Below are 24496 nucleotides of genomic sequence, written 5' to 3' on the forward strand. Positions count from 1 at the left end.
TAGCTGCATTTGCTAGCTAAGTAAGTGAAACTAAAAATGACAATTTCTCTCTTGCTTCTCCTTCATTTTGGAAGAAATGAATTTGTTGTCTTTCTCTCTCTTTAAGAGTCAACTACTCACCACATTTTATGCACTGCAGTGCTAACTAGCTGTAGCTTGTACTTCCTGTACTAGATTAATTTTCTTATCTTTTGATTGGGTGGACAACATGTCAGTTCATGCTGCAAGATCTCTGATAGGTTGGAGGACGTCCTCCGGAAGTTGTCATAATTACTGTGTAAGTCTATCGAAGAGGGTGAAAACCATGAGCCTCCTAGGTTTTGTATTGAAGTCAATGTACCCAGAGGAGGACGGAAGCTAGCTGTCCTCCGGCTACACCATGGTGCAACCCTACAGAGTGCTGTTGAGGCTACTGTAGAACTTTGCAAAATAGTTTGTTTTAATCAATTATTTGGTGACGTGATTATATTTAGTATAGTTTTATCTAAAAAGGATAATGTTTTACCTTTTTTAAATTTATTAACTTAGGAGGCTGGTCCTCCCCTTCCTCCTCTGAGGAGCCTCCACCGCTGCACACATGATACCTTAGATCAGGGGTCTTCATCCTTTTCTTGCGCAGGGACCCCCTCCCAGGCATCCCAGGGACTCCCATCATACGTTAGCAATTTATTTATTTTTATCAGATGTATGATAATGGCATATTAAGGTGAAGTTATCAACATTTTAAATTGAATAGATTTGGTAGATAGTTTTAAATTATGTTGACCTCCCCACATTATAATTGGAAGATGAAGTGTAAACTCTAACATATGCCTATTAGCTAGAAATCTAACTCCAAACACATTTTCGCTAAGAGACGCTGTTTAGCTGGTTCAAGGTTAGCCATGTGTTGGCAAAAATATTATGTCCAAGTCAAGAAAGCTTATCAGCGCCAGCCGGGTGCTTTTAAAAAAAAAACTGTCACATGCTCCATTTGCTCAATATTAGGACTTGAGAAATGAAGTTGATGTCATTAGAAATAAGATAAAATAAGTGTCTTCAGAAAGGATTCACACCCAATGACTTATTCCAATTTTTTTTGTGTTACAGCCTGAATTTGAAATGGATTAAATTGAGATTTTGTGTCACTGACCTATACACAATTCCCCATAATGTCAAAGCGGAATTATGTTTTCAGACATTTTTACAAAATTAATTTAAAATGAAAAGCTGAAATGTCTTGAGTCGATATTGGGCCTAAAACGAGTAAAAAGTACAAGTCACATAATAAGTTGCATGGACTCACTCTGTGTGCAATTCTGAATTTCAACCACAGAGACCAGGCAGGTTTTCCAATGCCTCGCAAAGAAGACCACCTATTGGTAGATTATTCTTTATTTTGTATTTTTTTTACGAGACATTGTATATCCCTTTGAGCACGGTGAAGTTATTAATTACACTTTGGATGGTGTATCAATACACCCAGTCACTATAAAGATACAGGCTACAGATACCTAATGGTGACTTTTTAAAAAGTTAGAGAATTTAATGGCTGACAGGAGAAAACATCATCGTTAAACTCAGTGAAAAGAAAATAGAGACATCGCATTGCGAATATACAAATATTCACCTTTCAGCAGGACAATAACCTAAAACACAAGGCCAAATATACACAGGAGTTGGTTACCAAGACGACATTCAATGTTCCCTTCCGTGGCCTAGTTACAGTTTTGACTCAAATCGGCTTGAAAATCTATGGCAAAGACTTGAAAATGGCTGTCTAGCAATGATCAACAACCAACTTGACAGAGCTTGAATATTTTTGTACAGTCCAGGTGTGCAAAGCTCTTAGACTTACCCAAAAGGACTCACAGCTGTAATCGCTGCCAAAGGTGATTCTAGCATGTGTTGACTCAGGGGTGTGAATACTTATGTAAATGAGATATTTCTGTATTTCAATTTCAATACATTTGAGAAAAAAAATTCTAAAAACATGTTTTCACTTTGTCATTAACGGTTATTGTGTGTGGATGGGTTAGATTTTGTTTTATTTAATCCATTTTGAATTCAGCCTGTAACACAACAAAACATGGAATAAGTCAAGGGGTGTGAATACTTTCTGGAATAAGTCAAGGGGTATGAATACTTTCTGGAATAAGTCAAGGGGTATGAATACTTTCTGGAATAAGTCAAGGGGTATGAATACTTTCTGGAATAAGTCAAGGGGTATGAATACTTTCTGGAATAAGTCAAGGGGTATGAATACTTTCTGGAATAAGTCAAGGGGTATGAATACTTTCTGGAATAAGTCAAGGGGTATGAATACTTTCTGGAATAAGTCAAGGGGTGTGAATACTTTCTGGAATAAGTCAAGGGGTGTGAATACTTTCTGGAATAAGTCAAGGGGTGTGAATACTTTCTGGAATAAGTCAAGGGGTATGAATACTTTCTGGAATAAGTCAAGGGGTATGAATACTTTCTGGAATAAGTCAAGGGGTATGAATACTTTCTGGAATAAGTCAAGGGGTATGAATACTTTCTGGAATAAGTCAAGGGGTATGAATACTTTCTGGAATAAGTCAAGGGGTATGAATACTTTATGGAATAAGTCAAGGGGTGTGAATACTTTCTGGAATAAGTCAAGGGGTGTGAATACTTTCTGAAGGCACTGGATGTAATTCAAATGTGTTTATTCTGTTGTTGCTAGCGATACTCATAAAAACATTTAAAATTAAAATAACTCCTGGTTGAATACCCCTGCACCAGTGTACTGTGCATTTTTAATACTAAATTTAATACAATGACTACATTACCCATTCAACAGGCAGATTGTGCACCCTTGATATAGACTTTCATCTACTCACCACTATGACTGTAGCTTACAAATCAAATCAAATGTTATTTGTCACATGCTAAGTAAACAACAGGTGTAGACTAACAGTGAAATGCAGACTGAGGGGTCATTTTCCAACAATGCAGAGAGAAAGATTAAACTGATAAAATAGAAGTAGCAGCAGTAACAGCAGTATGTAGAGCAGTAGTAGCAGTATGTAGAGCAGTAACAGCAGTATGTAGAGCAGCAGTATGTAGAGCAGTAGCAGCAGTATGTAGAGCAGTAGCAGCAGTATGTAGAGCAGCAGTATGTAGAGCAGTAGCAGCAGTATGTAGAGCAGCAGTATGTAGAGCAGTAACAGCAGTATGTAGAGCAGCAGTATGTAGAGCAGTAACAGCAGTATGTAGAGCAGTAGTAGCAGTATGTAGAGCAGTAACAGCAGTATGTAGAGCAGCAGTATGTAGAGCAGTAGCAGCAGTATGTAGAGCAGTAGCAGCAGTATGTAGAGCAGCAGTATGTAGAGCAGTAGCAGCAGTATGTAGAGCAGTAGCAGCAGTATGTAGAGCAGCAGTATGTAGAGCAGTAACAGCAGTATGTATAGCAGTAACAGCAGTATGTAGAGCAGTAACAGCAGTATGTAGAGCAGTAGTAGCAGTATGTAGAGCAGCAGTATGTAGAGCAGTAGCAGCAGTATGTAGAGCAGTAGCAGCAGTATGTAGAGCAGCAGTATGTAGAGCAGTAGCAGCAGTATGTAGAGCAGTAACAGCAGTATGTAGAGCAGTAACAGCAGTATGTAGAGCAGCAGTATGTAGAGCAGTAGCAGCAGTATGTAGAGCAGTAACAGCAGTATGTAGAGCAGTAACAGCAGTATGTAGAGCAGTAGTAGCAGTATGTAGAGCAGTAACAGCAGTATGTAGAGCAGTAGTAGCAGTATGTAGAGCAGTAACAGCAGTATGTATAGCAGTAGCAGCAGTATGTAGAGCAGTAACAGCAGTATGTAGAGCAGTAGTAGCAGTATGTAGAGCAGTAACAGCAGTATGTAGAGCAGCAGTATGTAGAGCAGTAGCAGCAGTATGTAGAGCAGTAACAGCAGTATGTAGAGCAGCAGCAGCAGTATGTAGAGCAGTAGCAGCAGTATGTAGAGCAACAGTATGTAGAGCAGTAGCAGCAGTATGTAGAGCAGTAACAGCAGTATGTAGAGCAGCAGTATGTAGAGCAGTAGCAGCAGTATGTAGAGCAGCAGTATGTAGAGCAGTAACAGCAGTATGTATAGCAGTAACAGCAGTATGTAGAGCAGCAGTATGTAGAGCAGTAACAGCAGTATGTAGAGCAGCAGTATGTAGAGCAGTAGCAGCAGTATGTAGAGCAGCAGTATGTAGAGCAGTAACAGCAGTATGTATAGCAGTAACAGCAGTATATAGAGCAGTAACAGCAGTATGTAGAGCAGTAGCAGCAGTATGTAGAGCAGCAGTATGTAGAGCAGTAGCAGCAGTATGTAGAGCAGCAGTATATAGAGCAGTAACAGCAGTATGTAGAGCAGTAACAGCAGTATGTAGAGCAGTAACAGCAGTATGTAGAGCAGTAGTAGCAGTATGTAGAGCAGTAACAGCAGTATGTAGAGCAGTAGTAGCAGTATGTAGAGCAGTAACAGCAGTATGTAGAGCAGTAACAGCAGTATGTAGAGCAGTAACAGCAGTATGTAGAGCAGTAGTAGCAGTATGTAGAGCAGTAACAGCAGTATGTAGAGCAGTAGTAGCAGTATGTAGAGCAGTAACAGCAGTATGTAGAGCAGCAGTATGTAGAGCAGTAACAGCAGTATGTATAGCAGTAACAGCAGTATGTAGAGCAGTAACAGCAGTATGTAGAGCAGTAGTAGCAGTATGTAGAGCAGCAGTATGTAGAGCAGTAGCAGCAGTATGTAGAGCAGTAGCAGCAGTATGTAGAGCAGCAGTATGTAGAGCAGTAGCAGCAGTATGTAGAGCAGTAACAGCAGTATGTAGAGCAGTAACAGCAGTATGTAGAGCAGTAACAGCAGTATGTAGAGCAGTAACAGCAGTATGTAGAGCAGTAGTAGCAGTATGTAGAGCAGTAGCAGCAGTATGTAGAGCAGTAACAGCAGTATGTAGAGCAGTAGTAGCAGTATGTAGAGCAGTAACAGCAGTATGTAGAGCAGTAGTAGCAGTATGTAGAGCAGTAGCAGCAGTATGTAGAGCAGTAACAGCAGTATGTAGAGCAGTAGTAGCAGTATGTAGAGCAGTAACAGCAGTATGTAGAGCAGCAGTATGTAGAGCAGTAGCAGCAGTATGTAGAGCAGTAACAGCAGTATGTAGAGCAGCAGCAGCAGTATGTAGAGCAGTAGCAGCAGTATGTAGAGCAACAGTATGTAGAGCAGTAGCAGCAGTATGTAGAGCAGTAGCAGCAGTATGTAGAGCAGCAGTATGTAGAGCAGTAACAGCAGTATGTATAGCAGTAACAGCAGTATGTAGAGCAGTAACAGCAGTATGTAGAGCAGTAACAGCAGTATGTAGAGCAACAGTATGTAGAGCAGTAGCAGCAGTATGTAGAGCAGCAGTATGTAGAGCAGTAGCAGCAGTATGTAGAGCAGCAGTATATAGAGCAGTAACAGCAGTATGTAGAGCAGTAACAGCAGTATGTAGAGCAGTAACAGCAGTATGTAGAGCAGTAGTAGCAGTATGTAGAGCAGTAACAGCAGTATGTAGAGCAGTAGTAGCAGTATGTAGAGCAGTAACAGCAGTATGTAGAGCAGCAGTATGTAGAGCAGTAACAGCAGTATGTAGAGCAGTAGTAGCAGTATGTAGAGCAGTAACAGCAGTATGTGAGAGCAGTAACAGCGGTATGTAGAGCAGTAACAGCAGTATGTAGAGCAGTAACAGCAGTATGTAGAGCAGTAACAGCAGTATGTAGAGCAGTAGTAGCAGTATGTAGAGCAGTAACAGCAGTATGTAGAGCAGTAGCAGCAGTATGTAGAGCAGTAGCAGCAGTATGTAGAGCAGCAGTATGTAGAGCAGTAGCAGCAGTATGTAGAGCAGTAACAGCAGTATGTAGAGCAGCAGTATGTAGAGCAGTAGCAGCAGTATGTAGAGCAGTAGCAGCAGTATGTAGAGCAGTAACAGCAGTATGTAGAGCAGTAACAGCAGTATGTAGAGCAGTAACAGCAGTATGTAGAGCAGTAACAGCAGTATGTAGAGCAGCAGCAGCAGTATGTAGAGCAGTAGCAGCAGTATGTAGAGCAACAGTATGTAGAGCAGTAGCAGCAGTATGTAGAGCAGCAGTATGTAGAGCAGCAGTATGTAGAGCAGTAGCAGCAGTATGTAGAGCAGTAGCAGCAGTATGTAGAGCAGCAGTATGTAGAGCAGTAACAGCAGTATGTATAGCAGTAACAGCGGTATGTAGAGCAGTAACAGCAGTATGTAGAGCAGTAACAGCAGTATGTAGAGCAGCAGTATGTAGAGCAGTAGCAGCAGTATGTAGAGCAGCAGTGTGTAGAGCAGTAACAGCAGTATGTAGAGCAGTAGTAGCAGTATGTAGAGCAGTAACAGCAGTATGTAGAGCAGTAACAGCAGTATGTAGAGCAGTAACAGCAGTATGTAGAGCAGTAACAGCAGTATATAGAGCAGTAGTAGCAGTATGTAGAGCAGTAACAGCAGTATGTAGAGCAGTAGTAGCAGTATGTAGAGCAGTAACAGCAGTATGTAGAGCAGCAGTATGTAGAGCAGTAACAGCAGTATGTAGAGCAGTAGTAGCAGTATGTAGAGCAGTAACAGCAGTATGTAGAGCAGTAGCAGCAGTATGTAGAGCAGTAGCAGCAGTATGTAGAGCAGTAACAGCAGTATGTAGAGCAGTAACAGCAGTATGTAGAGCAGTAGCAGCAGTATGTAGAGCAGTAACAGCAGTATGTAGAGCAGTAACAGCAGTATGTAGAGCAGTAGTAGCAGTATGTAGAGCAGTAACAGCAGTATGTAGAGCAGCAGTATGTAGAGCAGTAACAGCAGTATGTAGAGCAGTAACAGCAGTATGTAGAGCAGTAGCAGCAGTATGTAGAGCAGTAACAGCAGTATGTAGAGCAGTAACAGCAGTATGTAGAGCAGTAACAGCAGTATGTAGAGCAGTAACAGCAGTATGTAGAGCAGCAGTATGTAGAGCAGTAACAGCAGTATGTAGAGCAGCAGTATGTAGAGCAGTAACAGCAGTATGTAGAGCAGCAGTATGTAGAGCAGTAACAGCAGTATGTAGAGCAGTAACAGCAGTATGTAGAGCAGTAACAGCAGTATGTAGAGCAGCAGTATGTAGAGCAGTAACAGCAGTATGTAGAGCAGCAGTATGTAGAGCAGTAACAGCAGTATGTAGAGCAGTAACAGCAGTATGTAGAGCAGTAGCAGCAGTATGTAGCGCAGTAACAGCAGTATGTAGAGCAGTAACAGCAGTAACAGCAGTATGTAGAGCAGTAACAGCAGTATGTAGAGCAGCAGTATGTAGAGCAGTAACAGCAGTATGTAGAGCAGTAACAGCAGTAACAGCAGTATGTAGAGCAGTAACAGCAGTATGTAGAGCAGCAGTATGTAGAGCAGTAACAGCAGTATGTAGAGCAGTAGCAGCAGTATGTAGAGCAGTAGCAGCAGTATGTAGAGCAGTAGCAGCAGTATGTAGAGCAGTAACAGCAGTATATAGAGCAGTAACAGCAGTATGTAGAGCAGTAACAGCAGTATGTAGAGCAGTAACAGCAGTATATAGAGCAGTAACAGCAGTATGTAGAGCAGTATGTAGAGCAGCAGTATGTAGAGCAGTAGCAGCAGTATGTAGAGCAGTAACAGCAGTATATAGAGCAGTAACAGCAGTATGTAGAGCAGTAACAGCAGTATGTAGAGCAGCAGTATGTAGAGCAGTAACAGCAGTATGTAGAGCAGTAACAGCAGTATGTAGAGCAGCAGTATGTAGAGCAGTAACAGCAGTATGTAGAGCAGTAACAGCAGTATGTAGAGCAGCAGTATGTAGAGCAGTAACAACAGTATGTAGAGCAGTAACAGCAGTATGTAGAGCAGTAACAGCAGTATATAGAGCAGTAACAGCAGTATGTAGAGCAGTATGTAGAGCAGCAGTATGTAGAGCAGTAGCAGCAGTATGTAGAGCAGTAACAGCAGTATATAGAGCAGTAACAGCAGTATGTAGAGCAGTATGTAGAGCAGCAGTATGTAGAGCAGTAGCAGCAGTATGTAGAGCAGTAACAGCAGTATATAGAGCAGTAACAGCAGTATGTAGAGCAGTAACAGCAGTATGTAGAGCAGCAGTATGTAGAGCAGTAACAGCAGTATGTAGAGCAGCAGTATGTAGAGCAGTAACAGCAGTATGTAGAGCAGTAACAGCAGTATGTAGAGCAGCAGTATGTAGAGCAGTAACAGCAGTATGTAGAGCAGTAACAGCAGTATGTAGAGCAGCAGTATGTAGAGCAGTAACAGCAGTATGTAGAGCAGTAACAGCAGTATGTAGAGCAGTAACAGCAGTATGTAGAGCAGTAACAGCAGTATGTAGAGCAGTAACAGCAGTATGTAGAGCAGTAGTAGCAGTATGTAGAGCAGTAACAGCAGTATGTAGAGCAGCAGTATATAGAGCAGTAACAGCAGTATGTAGAGCAGTAACAGCAGTATGTAGAGCAGCAGTATGTAGAGCAGTAACAGCAGTATGTAGAGCAGCAGTATGTAGAGCAGTAACAGCAGTATGTAGAGAAGTAACAGCAGTATGTAGAGCAGCATTATGTAGAGCAGTAACAGCAGTATGTAGAGCAGCAGTATGTAGAGCAGTAACAGCAGTATGTAGAGCAGTAACAGCAGTATGTAGAGCAGTAGCAGCAGTATGTAGAGCAGTAACAGCAGTATGTAGAGCAGTAACAGCAGTATGTAGAGCAGTAACAGCAGTATGTAGAGCAGCAGTATGTAGAGCAGTATGTAGAGCAGTAGCAGCAGTATGTAGAGCAGTAGCAGCAGTATGTAGAGCAGCAGTATGTAGAGCAGTAGCAGCAGTATGTAGAGCAGTAACATCAGTATATAGAGCAGTAACAGCAGTATGTAGAGCAGCAGTATGTAGAGCAGTAGCAGCAGTATGTAGAGCAGTAACAGCAGTATGTAGAGCAGCAGTATGTAGAGCAGTAGCAGCAGTATGTAGAGCAGTAACAGCAGTATGTAGAGCAGTAACAGCAGTAACAGCAGTATGTAGAGCAGTAACAGCAGTATGTAGAGCAGCAGTATGTAGAGCAGTAACAGCAGTATGTAGAGCAGCAGTATGTAGAGCAGTAACAGCAGTATGTAGAGCAGTAACAGCAGTATGTAGAGCAGTAACAGCAGTATGTAGAGCAGTAACAGCAGTATGTAGAGCAGTAACAGCAGTATGTAGAGCAGCAGTATGTAGAGCAGTAACAGCAGTATGTAGAGCAGTAACAGCAGTATGTAGAGCAGTAGTAGCAGTATGTAGAGCAGTAACAGCAGTATGTAGAGCAGCAGTATGTAGAGCAGTAACAGCAGTATGTAGAGCAGTAGCAGCAGTATGTAGAGCAGTAGCAGCAGTATGTAGAGCAGTAGCAGCAGTATGTAGAGCAGTAACAGCAGTATGTAGAGCAGTAACAGCAGTATGTAGAGCAGTAACAGCAGTATGTAGAGCAGTAGCAGCAGTATGTAGAGCAGTAGTAGCAGTATGTAGAGCAGTAACAGCAGTATGTAGAGCAGTAGCAGTAGTATGTAGAGCAGTAGCAGTATGTAGAGCAGTAACAGCAGTATGTAGAGCAGTAGCAGCAGTATGTAGAGCAGTAACAGCAGTATGTAGAGCAGTAACAGCAGTATGTAGAGCAGTAACAGCAGTATGTAGAGCAGTAGCAGCAGTATGTAGAGCAGTAACAGCAGTATGTAGAGCAGTAACAGCAGAATGTAGAGCAGTAGTATGTAGAGCAGTAGCAGCAGTATGTAGAGCAGTAACAGCAGTATGTAGAGCAGTAGTATGTAGAGCAGTAGCAGCAGTATGTAGAGCAGTAACAGCAGTATGTAGAGCAGTAGCAGCAGTAACAGCAGTATGTAGAGCAGTAACAGCAGTATGTAGAGCAGCAGTATGTAGAGCAGTAACAGCAGTATGTAGAGCAGTAACAGCAGTATGTAGAGCAGCAGTATGTAGAGCAGCAGTATGTAGAGCAGTAACAGCAGGTATGTAGAGCAGCAGTATGTAGAGCAGTAACAGCAGTATGTAGAGCAGTAACAGCAGTATGTAGAGCAGCAGTATGTAGAGCAGTAGCAGCAGTATGTAGAGCAGCAGTATGTAGAGCAGTAGCAGCAGTATGTAGAGCAGTAACAGCAGTATGTAGAGCAGTAGCAGCAGTATGTAGAGCAGTAGCAGCAGTATGTAGAGCAGTAACAGCAGTATGTAGAGCAGTAACAGCAGTATGTAGAGCAGTAACAGCAGTATGTAGAGCAGTAACAGCAGTATGTAGAGCAGTAACAGCAGTATGTAGAGCAGTAGCAGCAGTATGTAGAGCAGTAACAGCAGTATGTAGAGCAGTAACAGCAGTATGTAGAGCAGTAACAGCAGTATGTAGAGCAGTAACAGCAGTATGTAGAGCAGTAACAGCAGTATGTAGAGCAACAGTATGTAGAGCAGTAGCAGCAGTATGTAGAGCAGTAACAGCAGTATGTAGAGCAGCAGTATGTAGAGCAGTAACAGCAGTATGTAGAGCAGTAGCAGCAGTATGTAGAGCAGTAGCAGCAGTATGTAGAGCAGTAACAGCAGTATGTAGAGCAGTAACAGCAGTATGTAGAGCAGTAACAGCAGTATGTAGAGCAGTAACAGCAGTATGTAGAGCAGTAACAGCAGTATGTAGAGCAGCAGTATGTAGAGCAGTAACAGCAGTATGTAGAGCAGTAGCAGCAGTATGTAGAGCAGTAACAGCAGTATGTAGAGCAGTAACAGCAGTATGTAGAGCAGTAGCAGCAGTATGTAGAGCAGTAACAGCAGTATGTAGAGCAGTAACAGCAGTATGTAGAGCAGTAACAGCAGTATGTAGAGCAGTAACAGCAGTATGTAGAGCAGTAGCAGCAGTATGTAGAGCAGTAACAGCAGTATGTAAAGCAGTAGCAGTAGTATGTAGAGCAGTAGCAGTATGTAGAGCAGTAACAGCAGTATGTAGAGCAGTAGCAGCAGTATGTAGAGCAGTAACAGCAGTATGTAGAGCAGCAGTATGTAGAGCAGTAGTAGCAGTATGTAGAGCAGTAACAGCAGTATGTAGAGCAGCAGTATGTAGAGCAGTAACAGCAGTATGTAGAGCAGTAACAGCAGTATGTAGAGCAGTAACAGCAGTATGTAGAGCAGTAACAGCAGTATGTAGAGCAGTAGTATGTAGAGCAGTAGCAGCAGTATGTAGAGCAGTAACAGCAGTATGTAGAGCAGTAACAGCAGTATGTAGAGCAGTAACAGCAGTATGTAGAGCAGCAGTATGTAGAGCAGTAACAGCAGTATGTAGAGCAGTAACAGCAGTATGTAGAGCAGCAGTATGTAGAGCAGCAGTATGTAGAGCAGTAACAGCAGTATGTAGAGCAGTAACAGCAGTATGTAGAGCAGTAACAGCAGTATGTAGAGCAGCAGTATGTAGAGCAGTAACAGCAGTATGTAGAGCAGCAGTATGTAGAGCAGTAACAGCAGTATGTAGAGCAGCAGTATGTAGAGCAGTAACAGCAGTATGTAGAGCAGTAACAGCAGTATGTAGAGCAGTAACAGCAGTACTGAAAGTTGCTTTGGATAAAAGGTGTGTGGAACACCAGCCCTTACTTTCACCTACATTAGAAGCCTGGACCCACACCAGCTGCCCACCCTGAGTTAGGCCAGGCAGTTCCACAGGCAGGCATCCACAGAGAGTTAATTAACATGAAACATGTTGCTAATGTGAATTATTGATGAAACCAGATCCAGCTCAGCCTAACACTGCCTAGTGCTGCCTGCCAGGCCTCAGGTTAAATACCCTCCCACACACACTAACGAGACACTCCCTAATCACACAGAGCCCTATGGACACCAGTCAAAAGTAGTGCACTATTAAGGGGATAGGTTGGTGCCATTTGGGACGTAGTCAGAGTGTTGCACAGAGGTGAAGGTTTTCTTTTTTTGAAGATGATAAGATACTTCTGTTCTCCGTTTAGAACACCCACCCACCTGGACACCTAGGTCTACTGTTTAGAACGCCCACCCACCTGGACACCTAGGTCTACTGTTTAGAACGCCAATCCACCTGGACACCTAGGTCTACTGTTTAGAACACCCACCCACCTGGACACCTAGGTCTACTGTTTAGAACACCCACCCACCCACCTGGACACCTAGGTCTACTGTTTAGAACGCCCACCTGGACACCTAGGTCTACTGTTTAGAACGCCCACCTGGACACCTAGGTCTACTGTTTAGAACGCCCACCCACCTGGACACCTAGGTCTACTGTTTAGAACACCCACCCACCTGGACACCTAGGTCTACTGTTTAGAACACCCACCCACCTGGACACCTAGGTCTACTGTTTAGAACACCACTTACCTGAGACACCTAGGTCTACTGTTTAGAACGCCCACCCACCTGGACACCTAGGTCTACTGTTTAGAACGCCCACCCACCTGGACACCTAGGTCTACTGTTTAGAACACCCACCCACCCACCTGGACACCTAGGTCTACTGTTTAGAACGCCCACCTGGACACCTAGGTCTACTGTTTAGAACGCCCACCTGGACACCTAGGTCTACTGTTTAGAACGCCCACCCACCTGGACACCTAGGTCTACTGTTTAGAACGCCCACCTGGACACCTAGGTCTACTGTTTAGAACGCCCACCCACCTGGACACCTAGGTCTACTGTTTAGAACACCCACCCACCTGGACACCTAGGTCTACTGTTTAGAACACCCACCCACCTGGACACCTAGGTCTACTGTTTAGAACGCCAATCCACCTGGACACCTAGGTCTACTGTTTAGAACGCCCACCCACCTGGACACCTAGGTCTACTGTTTAGAACACCCACCCACCTGAGACACCTAGGTCTACTGTTTAGAACGCCAATCCACCTGGACACCTAGGTCTACTGTTTAGAACGCCCACCCACCTGGACACCTAGGTCTACTGTTTAGAACGCCAATCCACCTGAGACACCCAGGTCTACTGTCTAGAACATCCACCCACCTGGACACCTAGGTCTACTGTTTAGAACACCACTTACCTGGACACCTAGGTCTACTGTTTAGAACGCCCACCCACCTGGACACCTAGGTCTACTGTTTAGAACACCCACCCACCTGGACACCTAGGTCTACTGTTTAGAACGCCCACCCACCTGGACACCTAGGTCTACTGTTTAGAACACCCACCCACCTGGACACCTAGGTCTACTGTTTAGAACGCCCACCCACCTGGACACCTAGGTCTACTGTTTAGAACACCCACCCACCTGGACACCTAGGTCTACTGTTTAGAACGCCCACCCACCTGTACACCTAGGTCTACTGTTTAGAACGCCCACTTACCTGGACACCTAGGTCTACTGTTTAGAACACCGCTTACCTGAGACACCTAGGTCTACTGTTTAGAACACCCACCCACCTGGACACCTAGGTCTACTGTTTAGAACACCCACCCACCTGAGACACCTAGGTCTACTGTTTAGAACGCCCACCCACCTGGACACCTAGGTCTACTGTTTAGAACACCCACCCACCTGGACACCTAGGTCTACTGTTTAGAACACCACTTACCTGGACACCTAGGTCTACTGTTTAGAACGCCCACCCACCTGGACACCTAGGTCTACTGTTTAGAACGCCCACCCACCTGAGACACCTAGGTCTACTGTTTAGAACACCACTTACCTGGACACCTAGGTCTACTGTTTAGAACGCCCACCCACCTGGACACCTAGGTCTACTGTTTAGAACACCACTTACCTGGACACCTAGGTCTACTGTTTAGAACGCCCACCCACCTGGACACCTAGGTCTACTGTTTAGAACGCCCACCCACCTGGACACCTAGGTCTACTGTTTAGAACGCCCACCCACCTGGACACCCAGGTCTACTGTCTAGAACACCCACCCACCTGGACACACAGGATAGCTTGTTAGTTTCAAGCGTACCATACAGTACTTCAGAAAAAAGGTTTGAATTACACAATGACTCTTGGGGGTGCCCGAGAATTAGTTTTCTTTTTTACTTTTGTAGTGGGGCCCGACAGCTTTTTCATGCCCGTTGCCTCATTCACGGGGGGGCCCGCGATAGGCCGCCGTGCTCCTGCCTTTCACATGCCATTTTCCTCACACAGCCCACCCGCCCTTCTCCCGACCGGCTGCCAGTTGGAGGCAAGAGCCCACCCGCCCTTCTCCCGACCGGCTGCCAGTTGGAGGCAAGATGTTTTTCCAGCGTCGAGCCAGCAGCCTACTCCATCACCACTTTATATATTATATTATTATTTAACCTACATTGGATGCCATTGAAAAAAGTACTTTCAATTATTATTACACACAATACCCCATAATGACAAAGCGAAAACAGGTTGTAATTTTTACATAAGTATTCGGACCCTTTGCTATGAGACTCGAAATTAAGCTCCGTTGCATCCTGTTTCCATTGATCATCTTTGAGATGTTTCTACAACCTGACTGAGCTTGAGAGGATCTGCAGAGAAGAATGGGAGGAACTCCCAAAATACACGTGTGCCAAGCTTGTAGCGTCATACCCAAGAAGACTCGAGGCTGTAATCGCTGCCAAAGGTGCTTCAACAAAGTACTGAGTAAAGAGTCTGAATACTTATGTAGATGTAATATTTCCGTTTTTTATTTTTAATACATTTGCAAAAATTTCTAAAAACCTGTTTTCACTTTGTCATTATGGGGTATTGTGTGGAGATTGATGGGGTGGGGTGCCTGATTGGTTATGGGGGTGGGGTGCCTTATTTGGTTATGGGGGTGGGGTGCCTGATTGGTTATGGGGGTGGGGTGCCTTATTTGGTTATTGGGGTGGGGTGCCCAGCCTCCCCTAGCCCCCATGTCATTCTAACTGAAAACCTTTTCTAGTGGCTTTCATTGCGAGATATTCCCAGCCGGGTCTCCCTAATGTTGGTGTGTATGTAAATAGTGTTGTGATTGTGTTGATGTCTTGTTGTGTAGAGCAGTCTGTCAGTGTGTTGGACACAAGCTGTGCTGCCTGGGTAGGACGGGCTGTGGGTGGGGATAATCTGGCCGCAGGGCTGGATCACGTGTCGACAGCGTGGTGGTTTGTGTGTGTGTGTGTGTGTGTGTGTGTGTGTGTGTGTGTGTGTGTAGCGTCTTACCCCGGGGCGGCAGGGGTAACAGAAGGGGAAAGAATTACCCCCAGGTTCTCCTAACGCAGGAGGTGTGTGTGTGTGTGTGTGTGTGGGTGGGTGTGTGTGAGTCCTAAGGCAACGCAGTAGAACATGTTCTGACTGCTGATTGGTTACTGGTCCCAGAGGGAATGCCGCGTGCAGTGCATTGTGGGCCAGCACTGTGAGGAGGAATGCGTCCCAAATGGCGCCCTATTACCTACATAGTGCACTGTTTTTGACAGGGGCCCATTGGATTGTAGTGCACTGTTTTTGACAGGGGCCCATTGGATTGTAGTGCACTGTTTTTGACAGGGGCCCATTGGATTGTAGTGCACTGTTTTTGACAGGGGCCCATTGGATTGTAGTGCACTGTTTTTGACAGGGGCCCATTGGATTGTAGTGCACTGTTTTTGACAGGGGCCCATTGGATTGTAGTGCACTGTTTTTGACAGGGGCCCATTGGATTGTAGTGCACTGTTTTTGACAGTGGCCCAGGCCCATTGGATTGTAGTGCACTGTTTTTGACAGGGGCCCATTGGATTGTAGTGCACTGTGTAGGGGATAGGGCAACATTTGGGTTACGTTACCGAGATCTGTGCATCTCCATGCGAAGCTCCTCTGTTATTACCACGAAATATTTACAGAATTACAGAAAATGAAGTGTTCTAGTCGGAGACGGAAGAGGAAGTGAGACGTCCAACTAACTCATTTATTTTCTGTTTCATTGAAAGTCAATGAACTAAGTAGACCAGATCCAGCTGCTATTATAATGTTGTCTATGGGAGAGACACCCCCTTAAGTAGACAAAAACTGGCCATTTCTTTCAGTGGTAAATGGCCTGAGTGAACGATCTTCATTTATCCACCATCTTTGGTTGTAGTGTCTGAAAACATCTGAAAACCTCTTTTAAAGAGTATCTTGATGAAGGCCTTTTTACTCTAGCCAGCTTTCCATCGAATTGGCAACATATTTTCATGCAAATCTTCTAAGATCTGCACAAGCTGAGCAGTGGTGTGGTGTCCATGCCCTGACGACGCAGACCAACACCAGTCCATTGAGATCTGACTGTGTACATGCATGCATTTGTGTGTAAGTTACAGATGTTTCAAGATGTTTGTGAAAGAGAAATAATAAGTAAGACAGTCTTTAAAACGTTGTTTCCTTGTTTCCGCGGCCAGGTATTTCTCCAGCCAGACACAACAGGGACGTTGTATCGGAGTGTGATAGTGGACGAGGACAGTCCAGTCAACGCTGACCTACTACTGGACCAGTCTGGACAGAATGTCTACGTCCTCACTGACAGCAAGGTAGACCCTAACCTTAGACCCTAACCCCTACCCTTAGCCCCTCTCTCTAACCCCTACCCTTAGCCCCTAACCCCTACCCTTAGCCCCTCTCTCTAACCCCTACCCTTAGCCCCTCCCTCTAACCCCTACCCTTAGCCCCTCCCTCTAACCCCTACCCTTAGCCCCTCCCTCTAACCCCTACCCTTAGCCCCTCCCTCTAACCCCTAACCTTAGCCCCTTCCTCTAACCCCTAACCTTAGCCCCTCCCTCTAACCCCTACCCTTAGCCCTCCCTCTAACCCCTACCCTTAGCCCCTCCCTCTAACCCCCTACCCTTAGCCCCTCCCTCTAACCCCTACCCTTAGCCCCTCCCTCTAACCCCCTAACCTTAGCCCCCTCCCTCTAACCCCTACCCTTAGCCCATCCCTCTAACCCCTACCCTTAGCCCCCTCCCTCTAACCCCAACCCTTAGCCCCTCCCTCTAACCCCTACCCTTAGCCCCCCCTCTAACCCCTAACCTTAGCCCCTCCCTCTAACCCCTACCCTTAGCCCCTCCTCTAACCCCTACCCTTAGCCCCTCCTCTAACCCCTACCCTTAGCCCCTCCCTCTAACCCCTACCTTTAGCCCCTCCCTCTAACCCCCCTACCCTTACCCCCCTACCCCATAGCCCTTACCCCCTACCCCATAGCCCTTACCCCTTACCCCATAGCCCTTACCCCCTACCCCCTACCCCATAGCCCTTACCCCCCTACCCCATAGCCCTTACCCCCTTACCCCCATAGCCCTTACCCCATAGCCCTTACCCCCTACCCCCATAGCCCCTACCCCCTACCCCATAGCCCTTACCCCCCTACCCCATAGCCCTTACCCCCTACCCCATAGCCCTTACCCCCTACCCCCTAGCCCCTACCCCCTACCCCATAGCCCTTACCCCCCTACCCCATAGCCCTTACCCCCTACCCCCTTACCCTATAGCCCTTACCCCCTACCCCATAGCCCTTACCCCCCTACCCCATAGCCCCTACCCCCTACCCCTTACCCCTTACCCCCTACCCCCATAACCCTTACCCCCTACCCCATAGCCCTTACCCCCTACCCCATAGCCCTTACCCCTACCCCATAGCCCTTACCCCCTACCCCCTACCCCATAGCCCTTACCCCCTACCCCATAGCCCTTACCCCCTTACCCCATAGCCCTTACCCCATAGCCCTTACCCCCTACCCCATAGCCCTTACCCCCTACCCCATAGCCCCATACCCCCCTACCCCATAGCCCCTACCCCCTACCCCATAGCCCTTACCCCCTACCCCCTAGCCCTTACCCCCTACCCCCATAGCCCTTACCCCCTACCCCATAGCCCTTACCCCCTACCCCCTACCCCTATAGCCCCTACCCCTACCCCATAGCCCCTTACCCCCTACCCCATAGCCCTTACCCCCTACCCCCTAGCCCCTACCCCCTACCCCCATAGCCCTTACCCCCTACCCCATAGCCCTTACCCCTTACCCCTTACCCTATAGCCCTTACCCCCTACCCCATAGCCCTTACCCCCCTACCCCATAGCCCCTACCCCCTATCCTACCCCCTTACCCCCTACCCCATAACCCTTACCCCCCTACCCCATAGCCCTTACCCCCTACCCCATAGCCCTTACCCCCTACCCCATAGCCCTTACCCCCATAGCCCTTACCCCCTACCCCATAGCCCTTACCCCCTACCCCCATAGCCCCTACCCCTACCCCAAAGCCCTTACCCCTTACCCCCATAGCCCTTACCCCCTACCCCATAGCCCTTACCCCCTACCCCATAGCCATTACCCCCTACCCCATAGCCATTACCCCATAGCCCTTAACCCCTACCCCATAGCCCTTACCCCCTACCCCATAGCCCTTACCCCCCTACCCCATAGCCCTTACCCCCTACCCCCTACCCCCTACCCCCCTACCCCCCCCATAGCCCTTACCCCCCTACCCCATAGCCCTTACCCCCTACCCCATAGCCCTTACCCCCTAGCCCATAGCCCCTACCCCCTAGCCCTTACCCCCTACCCCATAGCCCTTACCCCCCTACCCCATAGCCCTTACCCCTACCCTACCCCATAGCCCTTACCCCCTACCCCCATACCCCTACCCCCTACCCCATAGCCCTTACCCCTACCCCATAGCCCTTACCCCCCTAGCCCATAGCCCTTACTCCCCTAGCCCCTACCCCCTACCCCATAGCCCTTACCCCTACCCCATAGCCCTTACCCCCTACCCTACCCCATAGCCCTTACCCCCCACTACCCCATAGCCCTTACCCCCCTACCCCATAGCCCTACCCCCCTACCCCCATAGCCCTTACCCCCTACCCCCTACCCCCTACCCCATAGCCCTTACCCCCTACCCCATAGCCCTTACCCCCTACCCCATAGCCCCTACCCCCTACCCCATAGCCCTTACCCCCTACCCCATAGCCCCTACCCCCCTACCCCATAGCCCTACCCTCTACCCCATAGCCCTTACCCCCCTACCCCATAGCCCTTACCCCCTACCCCATAGCCCCTACCCCCTACCCCATAGCCCTTACCCCCCACCCCATAGCCCTTACCCCCTACCCCATAGCCCTTACCCCCTACCCCATAGCCCTTACCCCCTACCCCATAGCCCCTACCCCCTACCCCATAGCCCTTACCCCCTACCCCATAGCCCTTACCCCCCTACCCCATAGCCCTTACCCCCCTACCCCATAGCCCTTACCCCCTACCCCATAGCCCTTACCCCCTACCCCCATAGCCCTACCCCCTACCCCATAGCCCCTACCCCCTACCCCCAGCCCTACCCCCTACCCCATAGCCCTTACCCCCCTACCCCATAGCCCCTACCCCCCTACCCCCTACCCCCTACCCCATAGCCCTTACCCCCTACCCCATAGCCCTTACCCCCTACCCCATAGCCCTTACCCCCTACCCCATAGCCCTTACCCCCTACCCCATAGCCCTTACCCCCTACCCCATAGCCCTTACCCCCTACCCCATAGCCCCTTACCCCCCTAGCCCCATAGCCCTTACCCCCCTACCCCATAGCCCCTACCCCCCTACCCCATAGCCCTTACCCCCTACCCCATAGCCCCTACCCCCCTACCCCATAGCCCTTACCCCCCCTACCCCATAGCCCCTTACCCCCTACCCCATAGCCCCTTACCCCCTACCCCCATAGCCCTTACCCCCTACCCCATAGCCCTTACCCCCTACCCCATAGCCCTTACCCCCTACCCCATAGCCCTTACCCCCTACCCCATAGCCCTTACCCCCTACCCCCATAGCCCTTACCCCTACCCCCATAGCCCTTACCCCCCTACCCCATAGCCCTTACCCCCTACCCCATAGCCCTTACCCCCTACCCCATAGCCCTTACCCCCCTACCCCATAGCCCCTACCCCTACCCCATAGCCCTTACCCCCCTACCCCATAGCCCTTACCCCCTACCCCATAGCCCTTACCCCCTACCCCATAGCCCTTACCCCCTACCCCATAGCCCTTACCCCCTACCCCATAGCCCTTACCCCCTACCCCATAGCCCTTACCCCCTACCCCATAGCCCCTACCCCCTACCCCATAGCCCCATACCCCCTACCCCATAGCCCTTACCCCCTACCCCATAGCCCTTACCCCCTACCCCATAGCCCTTACCCCCTACCCCATAGCCCTTACCCCCTACCCCATAGCCCCTACCCCCTACCCCATAGCCCTTACCCCCTACCCCCTACCCCATAGCCCTTACCCCCTACCCCCATAGCCCTACCCCCTACCCCATAGCCCTTACCCCCCACCCCATAGCCCTTACCCCCCTACCCCATAGCCCTTACCCCCTACCCCATAGTCCCCCTACCCCATAGCCCCTTATCCCCTACCCCATAGCCCTACCCCCTACCCCATATACCCCCTACCCCCATAGCCCTTACCCCCCTAACCCCATAGCCCTTACCCCCCTACCCCATAGCCCTTACCCCCTACCCCATAGCCCCTTACCCCCTACCCCATAGCCCCCTACCCCCCTACCCCATAGCCCTTACCCCCCTACCCCATAGCCCTTACCCCCCTACCCCCATAGCCCCTTACCCCCCTACCCCATAGCCCTTACCCCCCACCCCATAGCCCTTACCCCCTACCCCATAGCCCCCTTACCCCCTACCCCATAGCCCTTACCCCCTACCCCATAGCCCTTACCCCCCTACCCCATAGCCCTTACCCCCCTACCCCATAGCCCTTACCCCCCTACCCCATAGCCCTTACCCCCTACCCCATAGCCCTTACCCCCTACCCCATAGCCCCTACCCCCTACCCCATAGCCCTTACCCCCTACCCCATAGCCCTTACCCCCCTACCCCCATAGCCCCTACCCCCATAGCCCTTACCCCCTACCCCATAGCCCTTACCCCCTACCCCCATAGCCCCTTACCCCCTACCCCATAGCCCTTACCCCCTACCCCATAGCCCTTACCCCCTACCCCCTAGCCCTTACCCCCTACCCCCTAGCCCCTTACCCCCTACCCCATAGCCCTTACCCCCTACCCCATAGCCCTTACCCCCTACCCCATAGCCCTTACCCCCTACCCCATAGCCCTTACCCCCTACCCCATAGCCCTTACCCCCTACCCCATAGCCCTTACCCCCTACCCCATAGCCCTTACCCCCCTACCCCATAGCCCCTTACCCCCTACCCCATAGCCCCTTACCCCCTGCCCCATAGCCTTCCTTACCCCCCTACCCCATAGCCCACCCCTACCCCATAGCCCTTACCCCCCTACCCCATAGCCCTTACCCCCTACCCCATAGCCCTTACCCCCTACCCCATAGCCCTTACCCCCTACCCCCTACCCCATAGCCCTTACCCCCTACCCCATAGCCCCTACCCCCCTACCCCATAGCCCCTTACCCCCTACCCCATAGCCCCCTACCCCCTACCCCCTACCCCATAGCCCCTTACCCCCTACCCCATAGCCCTTACCCCTACCCCATAGCCCCCTACCCCCTACCCCCATAGCCCCTTACCCCCTACCCCATAGCCCTTACCCCCACCCCCTAGCCCCTACCCCCATAGCCCTTACCCCCTACCCCCCTACCCCATAGCCCCTTACCCCCTACCCCATAGCCCTTACCCCCTACCCCATAGCCCTTACCCCCTACCCCCATAGCCCTTACCCCCTACCCCCATAGCCCTTACCCCCCTACCCCATAGCCCTTACCCCCCTACCCCATAGCCCTTACCCCCTACCCCCATAGCCCTTACCCCCTACCCCATAGCCCCTACCCCCTACCCCCTACCCCCTAGCCCCTTAGCCCTACCCCCTACCCCATAGCACCCCCTACCCCCATAGCCCTACCCCCTAGCCCTTACCCCCTACCCCCTAGCCCCTACCCCCTACCCCATAGCCCCTTACCCCCTACCCCATAGCCCTTACCCCCCTACCCCCATAGCCCCTTACCCCCCACCCCATAGCCCTTACCCCCTACCCCCTACCCCCTTACCCCCTACCCCATAGCCCTTACCCCCTACCCCCTTACCCCCCTACCCCCATAGCCCTTACCCCCTACCCCCTACCCCTTACCCCCCTACCCCATAGCCCTTACCCCCTACCCCTTACCCCTTACCCCCCTACCCCATAGCCCTTACCCCCTACCCCCCTACCCCCTACCCCCATAGCCCCTACCCCCTACCCCTACCCCCTACCCCCTACCCCATAGCCCTTACCCCCTACCCCATAGCCCTTACCCCCTACCCCATAGCCCTTACCCCCTACCCCTACCCCTTACCCCCTACCCCATAGCCCTTACCCCCTACCCCATAGCCCTCACCCCCCTACCCCATAGCCCTTACCCCCCTACCCCTTACCCCCTACCCCATAGCCCCTACCCCCTACCCCATAGCCCTTACCCCCTACCCCATAGCCCCTACCCCCTACCCCATAGCCCTTACCCCCCATAGCCCCTACCCCCTACCCCATAGCCCCTACCCCCTACCCCCATAGCCCTTACCCCCCTACCCCCTACCCCATAGCCCTTACCCCCTACCCCATAGCCCCCTACCCCCTACCCCATAGCCCTACCCCCTACCCCCATAGCCCTTACCCCCTACCCCATAGCCCTTACCCCCTACCCCATAGCCCTACCCCCTACCCCATAGCCCTTACCCCCTACCCCATAGCCCTTACCCCCCTACCCCATAGCCCTTACCCCCTACCCCATAGCCCTTACCCCTACCCCATAGCCCCTTACCCCCCTACCCCCCTACCCCATAGCCCTTACCCCCTACCCCATAGCCCTTACCCCCTACCCCATAGCCCTTACCCCCCTACCCCTACCCCCCTACCCCATAGCCCTTACCCCCCTACCCCATAGCCCTTACCCCCTACCCCATAGCCCTTACCCCATAGCCCATAGCCCTTACCCCATAGCCCTTACCCCCTACCCCCTACCCCCTTACCCCCTACCCCATAGCCCTTACCCCCTACCCCATAGCCCTTACCCCCTACCCCCTACCCCTACCCCCTACCCCATAGTAAGCCTAAAGGCTGACTGACTCAACAGGCCACATAACCAGCTCCCTACAGATCTTACACACTATCATGCCCACCTGAACTGGTTTGTTTATGAGAAGGCTCTTTTGGCTCAAGACAAAAGTTCCATAACTCCTCTTTATTTAAAGCATTATTGCCACCAACAAAACCATAGAAGCTCTAGTGTGCCTGTTTTCTTTAGGGCTGGTTTCCTGGACCCAGATTAAACCTACTTCTGGACTAAAACGCACTTTCAAAGGAGATTAGACAGTGCGTTTTAGTCCAGGAGATTAGTCCAGAAAGTCCAGGAAAATGTATCTTAGTGTTGCCATTTGAAAAATTGTATTTATTTATTTGTGTTTTTAATTTCCCTGCTGTCTTTAGTCTTATCTTGACATGAGATCTGTAGAGTTGATGAAATGTAGACTCTCTCTCTCTCTCTCTGTCTCTCTCTGTCTCTCTCTCTCTCTCTCTCTCTCTCTCTCTCTCTCTCTCTCTCTCTCTCTCTCTCTCTCTCTCTCTCTCTCTCTCTCTCTCTCTCTGTCTCTGTCTCTGTCTCTGTCTCTGTCTCTGTCTCTCTCTCTGTCTCTGTCTCTGTCTCTGTCTCTCTCTCTCTCTGTCTCTCTCTGTCTCTCTCTCTCTGTCTCTCTCTGTCTCTCTCTCTCTGTCTCTGTCTCTCTGTCTCTCTCTCTCTGTCTCTCTCTCTCTGTCTCTCTCTCTCTCTCTGTCTCTGTCTCTCTGTCTCTCTCTCTCTGTCTCTCTCTCTCTGTCTCTCTCTCTCTGTCTCTCTCTCTCTCTCTCTCTCTCTCTCTCTCTCTCTCTCTCTCTCTCTCTCGCAGGTGTCCAAAGTGTCTGTGTCTCAGTGTGAACAGCAGCCTGACTGCCAGTCCTGTCTGTCTGTCAGAGACCCTTACTGTGGATGGTGTGTCCTTGAGGGAAGGTACTGTACACCCACACACCCACACACCCACACACCCACACACCCACACACCCACACACCCACACACCCACACACCCACACACCCACACACCCACACACCCACACACCCACACACCCACACACCCACACACCCACACACCCACACACCCACACACCCACACACCCACACACCCCTACACCCACACACCCACACACCCACACACCCACACACCCACACACCCACACACCCACACACCCCTACACCCACACACCCACACACCCCTACACCCACACACCCACACACCCACACACCCACACACCCACACACCCACACACCCACACACCCACACACCCACACACCCACACACCCACACACCCCTACACCCACACACCCACACACCCACACACCCACACACCCACACACCCCTACACCCACACACCCACACACCCACACACCCACACCGGTCACTAGTGGATACTTCTTTAGTACCATAGTTGATATCTCAGAACACATTACAGCAGCGCCTGTCTATCTAGATGTTTACCATATGAGGTTATGTTATCTGGAGATGGTG

General features: G+C 49.7%; 1 protein-coding gene across 1 annotated transcript in view; it reads left to right on the forward strand.

The window, feature by feature from the left end:
• Positions 1-24496, forward strand: part of LOC121562163 (plexin-B3-like) — a 142030-nt gene that overhangs the window by 51618 nt on the left and 65916 nt on the right. Inside the window, exons 5-6 of the mRNA XM_045213164.1 lie at positions 16357-16485; positions 23842-23942. Coding sequence (XP_045069099.1) covers positions 16357-16485; positions 23842-23942 — 230 coding nt within the window. The remainder of the gene's footprint in view (positions 1-16356; positions 16486-23841; positions 23943-24496) is intronic.

Source organism: Coregonus clupeaformis, unplaced genomic scaffold (genome assembly GCF_020615455.1).
Source record: "Coregonus clupeaformis isolate EN_2021a unplaced genomic scaffold, ASM2061545v1 scaf0084, whole genome shotgun sequence".
NCBI lineage: Eukaryota > Metazoa > Chordata > Actinopteri > Salmoniformes > Salmonidae > Coregonus > Coregonus clupeaformis.